General features: G+C 32.7%; 1 protein-coding gene across 1 annotated transcript; it reads right to left on the reverse strand.

The window, feature by feature from the left end:
- Nucleotides 1–1,976: 1,976 nt before the first annotated feature.
- Nucleotides 1,977–5,417, reverse strand: LOC131061875 (uncharacterized). The gene is made up of 2 exons (XM_057995730.1): nt 5,201–5,417; nt 1,977–2,482 (listed from the first exon to the last, which is right to left on the reverse strand). Exons 1-2 carry the CDS (start codon nt 5,415–5,417, stop codon nt 1,977–1,979), a joined length of 723 nt encoding a protein of 240 aa, XP_057851713.1.
- Between the last annotated feature and the right edge of the window lie 1,586 nt (nt 5,418–7,003).

Genomic DNA, 7,003 nt, shown 5'->3' on the forward strand with positions numbered 1-7,003 from the left:
GGAAATATAATAAAAAATAAATCATATATTCTAGATTGATTGGATCGCTATCTATATTAAGTGACAATAGAAGAATCCTCTTGTGAGATGACAAAATAAAGGCATACAAAAGAAGAGTTTATAGCTCAATTTTATTAACCTTTTTACTCACCTACATAATGGAATACAAAGATTGTAAAAGAGAAAAACTAGGAGATCATATAGAAATAAAGAAAAACAATCTAATCTATGTATCAAACAAAATAAAAGTAAAAATGTTAAAGAGGAAGAAGAAAATCATCTCAAATTCCACAACACCCACGGAAATATTATTGTAGTAATGTTGTTGTGCTCACATAGAATAACCAATGCCAAAGCAAACAAAGAAAATAAAATATAATTTGAATAACGTGGAAGAATTCTTGATGCATAAATACATAATTATTAACATGCAACATATGTACATCATGAAGGTTTGAATGTATCATTATAGTATAACTCTGAAATAATTCTTAAGTAAAATAACTCATCCACTCTTACTACTCACAACTTGATGCATATAAAAGGAATGACATTAAGAATATTCTGCCATATAATATTTTATCTATCTTCCTTTTATACACAATCTCCACTATATGTTTTCTCTTTTTCCTATGCTCGCCTTTACACATATGCTTCCGTTTCTTACCAAAATCCAATCAAAATGAAATCCCACCCTAATAATGTTTATGAGCACCAAATTCTCGCAATAAATTTGATATGCGCTAAATCATCTCATCTGATGAAGTAGTTAAATAAATTTTGAACCCAATAAACTCCACTATGCTTAGGTCAATAATTTATGTGGGTGAGGGAAGTAGAAAATGGATTCCAATAAAATCAAACGTAGAGTTCTTTCCTTTTTTTATTATGAGCTATTTGTTTTCATGTCATGGTCATGGGTTGTTAAGATTATAAAATATTTGTTGGTCTAAACTCTATATTGATACATAGATGAGTTAAATAATTTTATGTCATTTATCTATAATTAAAGAAATTTTAAGGTTTTATGCACATCTCTAATTGTTTATTTAGAGTAGTTTTTATATGTAAATAAAATGATCAAATTAGTGTAAATTTTATAATCTATAGGTACATATTATATGATAGATACATAAGCACATTTTTTCATATATATATATATATGATAAAATTGAGTTTTTGAAAGGATTCAAATCTTTTGATAAACAATAAGGAATCCTACATTCATGGAAAGCTAAAAAATAGATCATTATTAAATATATAAAGAAAATATAAAGTGTAACAAAATTAAATAATTTTTTTTTTTCTAAGAATCCACTTTGTATATTAACTTTAGGTTTGAAATGAATTGAAACAAAAGTCATTATTAAGAATAATAGTTTGAACATAATGTTACCAATATTTTTTCTAACTCAAAGATATAATAGAGTTTTTCTCCAATTATGATATAAATTTTATGTATAGGTTCTTAAGTTTTAGATGTGATTATATTCTAATAAACTAAGAATAATTGAAAAATAAAATTATATTTAACATTAAAAATTAAATTATACAATATGATTTAATATTTTATTATTTTATTATGTAAGATATAATTTATATAGAAAAGTATAAGTAATTGTATGTCAATATATTCTTATATTTTATTTAATTTAAAAATCAAATCTTATATGGGATGACCGCACATGAGAGTGGCTAGATACGAAATATAAGGGTGTTATAATTTAAATCTCTTATAATTTAAGAATTAACTTGGTGAAAAGAAATAGTAAAATAATTGAAGTTTTTATTTATTTGTACGATTAAATATATTAAATTTGACAAACTAATACAAATTAATTACGATGACAATAAATATCCATAAGACATCGTGTATTTTCTTCCATACAATTCAATGTAGTTCAAATCAGTAAAGCCCAGGCTAAATTCTTTCGTGCACACTCTAAACTCAATCCTTATCTGGTAGTGATCTTGGCTCATTTTCCATAAAGAATGGGACAAGTATTGTGATCCTCAAGCCATGGCCAAATACAGTGAGAATGAAATATATGTCCGATCATACAAGGAATTTCTCGAACCTCTTCTCCCCAAATAAAATCATCCCTACAAACTCCACAGAAAAGCCCATCATCCACATGAAAATCTGAAACTGTTACAATGGGGAGTCCCTCTAACAATTCTTTCTCCTTCCTTTCATTCTCCATTACCTTGACGATATTTCTCAGAATAGAATAGAGAGTATTGAAGACCCCACGTAACCACCGAATATCATCAGGGAGTCGATCCTCACGAACTTCAATCCGGAGAAATTCGGAATGTAATAAATCGTGCCGGCTGTTAAGATGTTTCAGACGACGAGGCAGAGTTTCAAGTTCCATTAAACAATTTGCTTGCATGAATACTTTGGTGGCTTCGATACGTAAATTCCCCCATGCGGCATTCCAGGCTTTTGCACCACTCTGCAACCCATTTTCTTGTCCTCCTGCATTTGCATTTCTTCAGTTAACTCCCTTTATCCAATTAGCACTGAGCTGATTTTCAATTTGGTATGCGAATTTGTGGAACGGGATGCAGTTTTGTGAGAATATGTAGTGAATGAAGGGTCAGCGATAGTTTCTTCTGGCGACTTCTCAAAATAGGCGAGCCGTTGATCCAAACACTACTTAATTTAGGCATAACTTTTCCCCGCTTATCTTAATAAAGAGCTTGTAAATTTATTATTAATTATTGTTTCGAAATATTTTTAAAATCAAAATTCTTAAAGTTTACTGATTTATTTTTTAGATGTTTATTATTAATGATTATTTTAAAATATTATAAATTTAATATTCATAAATTTATTTGGTCTATTTTTAGTTTTGTTTTTAAGAAGGCATTCATAAGTGAAAAAGAATAATTTATCAACATTTTAACAAGAGTTTAGAAGGAAACCATGTTATAGTATCTTCATAACTAATTTTTGAGTAAAATAATTTAGAAAATCATAAATTAAAAAATTATTTATTTTTATTGATCATGTTATTCTATTTATTATTTATAAAAAACATAGTAATGAAAGAATTTAAAAAAAAAAAAAAAAAAAAAAAGAAAGATAGTGGAGCAATTCTTTTATGTATTACAAATAAGAGAGATATATATAAATTGTTATTAGGAGTAAAATATAAAATAAAAGAGTAATAAAAGGGAGTTTGTCGACTTATAGACCAAAAAAAAAATTGATTAGCTTTTTCATTACTTGCAATCATAAATTTTATTTGTTTTATACTAATTTAATTTTAATTTTGATTTACCATATTGCAATTTTTTTAAATTAAAAATCTATCAAAGGGTATTTGCTTTAATAGTAAGTTCATAGTGTAGGCATCTAGATGGCATGAGTCCAAATCTTCTTATTAAAAAGTAAATTAAAATAATACCGAATTCTTTCATTTTTTATAAATAATTAATTTTAGAAAGTAAAATTTTCAATCTTAGAAATTTCTTTTAGAATTAATTACCTTCATGCTTTCTGTATATATATGAAAAGACAAATATACATATATGTGAATAGACCATATATAAACTATACACCAATACTTTTAAAATTTTATTTATTTGTGAGGTGAAGTATCTTAAATCAAGGCAAACTATTAAGTTAATGTAAGCACTTGAGCACCACAGTAGAAATAATTACGATAACAATAAATATCCAAAACATATGTGTGTATTGTCATCTCATACAATTCAATGTAGTTCATTGTAGTAAAACCCAAACCAAATTCTAAGAATATGAATGATTCACTACTTGTAATATCACTTTCAATAATTTTGTCCATGCATACTGTACACTCCATCCTCTAGTAAACTGCAGTATTCTTTCCGCCATCAATAGTCTCCTCCTATGCATATTTTTGCATTTGGGAATCTTCTAGAAGAAGATGTTATTAAGAATTATGTTGTATGATGATATATACTGGTGAGGTGTGCTATATGTAGATGTACAAGAAACTGATATGAAATATATTGATAATCCCCTAAAAGTGGATGTAGCCATTTTTTGTGAACCGCTATAAATCTGGTTTCTTTTTTCTATGTGTGTTGTTATAATTTCATTATTTTATTTCAGCGATTTAGTTCTTCATTTTTTTCGTGTTTATTTTAATATCATCAATTGGTATCAGAGCCAAGTAAAGAGAGTTCATTTTGTAGTTTCTTTTCTTTTCTAGAAATTAACGAAGAAGTTTTTTTTTTGGTTTTTTTCAAAAATATGGATGAAGTGGACAAAAGGAAAATAGAGAAGTTTTCAAGCCAGAATTATGGATTGTGGAAAGTGCACATGGACTCCATGTTGATTAAACGTGACCTTTCGAGTGCTCTTCATGGAAAAATGAAAGGGCAAGGCAAGTTATCAAATGAAGATTGGAGGAAAATTGATCAGAAGGCAAGGGCAACTATTTTCTTATTGTGTCCAACAACATGCTCTTCAATATCTCAGTTGAGAAGACCACAAAGGATATGTGATAGGGAGAGTTTTAGGATTCCTTTTTAAAGGGAAGAGGATGGTGCACCGATACCACTCATAAAACAAATCCATGACATTGTTATTAGTTGAAGAATAAAGGAAATAAACTTAAAGTTAAAGTTAAAATTATATGTATATAGTTTAAGTGTAATATTATATTATAGATTGTTTATTAAAATTAGATATTTGTTTGTTTTTTATTAATAAAGAAATGAGAACAAGGGCACTGACCCTTTACATAGAAAAAACATTAAAAATCATAGTGCAGAAACAACACTATAACAACAATTAACAACAACTATCAACAAAAAGGAACCAAGTTTTTAGAAATTAGAAACAATAGTAGAAAACAAAAAACAAACTACAGGGGTGCCTTGCACACTCCAGTGGCATCCATGGCACTGTTTCATTCATTAGACATGAACTTGTAGAGGTCCCTAGCCTCTTGCTTGTCCTCCTAAGTGTCCGCAAAATGTTTCCTCAGCAGAGAGAGGGTGAGCGTGGAGCTGTGTAATATCTGCACATGGAATTTGTTAAGGCCCGCTATTTGGGCTTCCCAAGCCTCCATCTTGTTCTTGAGCCAATTGACATCATCCTTGATAGTCTGCAAATCAAGCACAGGGCCGAGGTTTTCAATTCTCTGCGTGATGTCCAACACATCCATGCTCATCTTTTCTATTTGTTGAAGAGTAGGGACACCTTGGGGGTTCTCAGTAGCCATGTCATCCATAGTCTCTTCGGTCTCTTTGGGCACACCACCAGTAAGGGAGTTATCACTATCATTAACCAGGCCCATCAGGGGGATAGAATGCATCACTTGTTCAACCATTTTTAACTCTGGGTCCAAGTTACCGGAGTCCATGGCTTTGCTATCAGAAATTTCCATGCCCATAAGACCCTTTTTGCCCACGTTCATAGGGGTCCTATCTTTAACATCAATGGGTTCCTAGGTTTTTATTTCAGAGTTACCCATGTCAGCAGCACCAATAGTGGTTGGAACCATGGGGTGCCTATTCGTATTCACATCCACAACGTCCCCATGAGGGCCCCCCATAGTGGTATTGGGGTCCTCCTCGGAGTCCGAATTCTCGATCACCGTGGTCTTCTTTTTGTGACTTTTGGAAGCAAGTCTGGAGGATCTCCTTTTAACCTCAGAATCAGGGGAAGGATTGTCATTCTCAACATCCTCAGAGGAAGAATTGTCATCAAAGATAATGCATTTGCACTTAGCGGGGGTTTTGCCTTTTCCCTTGGATAGGGAGCGGGAAGCACTGGGAGAGACAGATAGAGTTAAATAGGGGGAGACCGACGATAAGGAAATAGCTGAGGTGTAAGTAGGTAGGGACATGGTGGCCATAGAAAAGCCCTCATGGGGATATTGGAAGAATCTAGGGAAAGCCATAAATAGGGCCGCAAGCTACTGAGGAGTAGGCATGGGGGGCTGAGAGAGCGAAAGGTTCTAGGGGGAAAAGGGCCTGATGGAATTTATACAACCTGTAAATAAGGCCCTGGTGAAGGAGGTAGGGTGGCTTATCCCCATGCTTGGGGTCCATGGTGTCTTTAACAGAACTCTCTATAGAGTGCAGCAAATAAAATGATAGACAAAGCAAATTATTGTTGCAGAAGTGATAGAGGAGGGGAAAATGATAGTAGTAGAATACCTTATGCCTACCCTCAAGAGTGAATTACTTCATGATCATGAGGCAAACTATGTTCCATGGGTGTTTGAGCTCCTCCCGAGAAAAACCACCTTCCAACTTTACAGGGTCTTCGCGATTAGGGAAGAATCATTTCAAACCTTTGCTGTTTGCAACATGGCTGGTACGCTTCCAATGATGGTTGTCAAGATTTAGCTTCGTACCTTGGGAAATAGTATCCTTAGAGACATCAAAGGAAATGCCACCAACCAAGACATGCCTCCTAGACTAGGAGGAGGAAAAAGAAGCCAAGAGCTGCTCATCGTGGCCCTTCAGGCAATCCAAAAAATTGGCAACCCTACCTTCAACATAGAAATTCTAGACCAGGCTATCATTTTTAAAATCATCTGGATTATCTAGTTCATATCTAACTCTGTTGCCCCCCATATCCTCTGGCAACAGAGCTTCTTCAGTCATGAAAAAATTAGCATAGAGAAAGTTACAGAGACTCTTCGAGAAGCAAGCCAAGAAGAGATAATGGGAAGTGTGTGAGCCCGATGTCAATAAATGAGAATGAAGTTGGGTGCATGGGAAAAAATGAAGTCACTTTTAGAAATGATTTCATGGTTATGAGACATTAAGATCTAGCGAATACTGGTGGCAACCAACACATTACCAATCCAATCATACCTCATCATGACTCTGCAAGCCCAAAGGAATTGCCAACACAACAACACATGCATCATCATCAACCTCGCCAAACTAGTCACCACCATATCAAAACGGATCGAAGGGATATTCCCTATATTTCAATTATGAAACCAACACCTCCAGACTACCCTGAGGAAAGAGAGGAGGGTAAGGG

Source organism: Cryptomeria japonica, chromosome 9 (assembly GCF_030272615.1).
Source record: "Cryptomeria japonica chromosome 9, Sugi_1.0, whole genome shotgun sequence".
In the NCBI taxonomy this organism is placed as follows: Eukaryota; Viridiplantae; Streptophyta; class Pinopsida; order Cupressales; family Cupressaceae; genus Cryptomeria; species Cryptomeria japonica.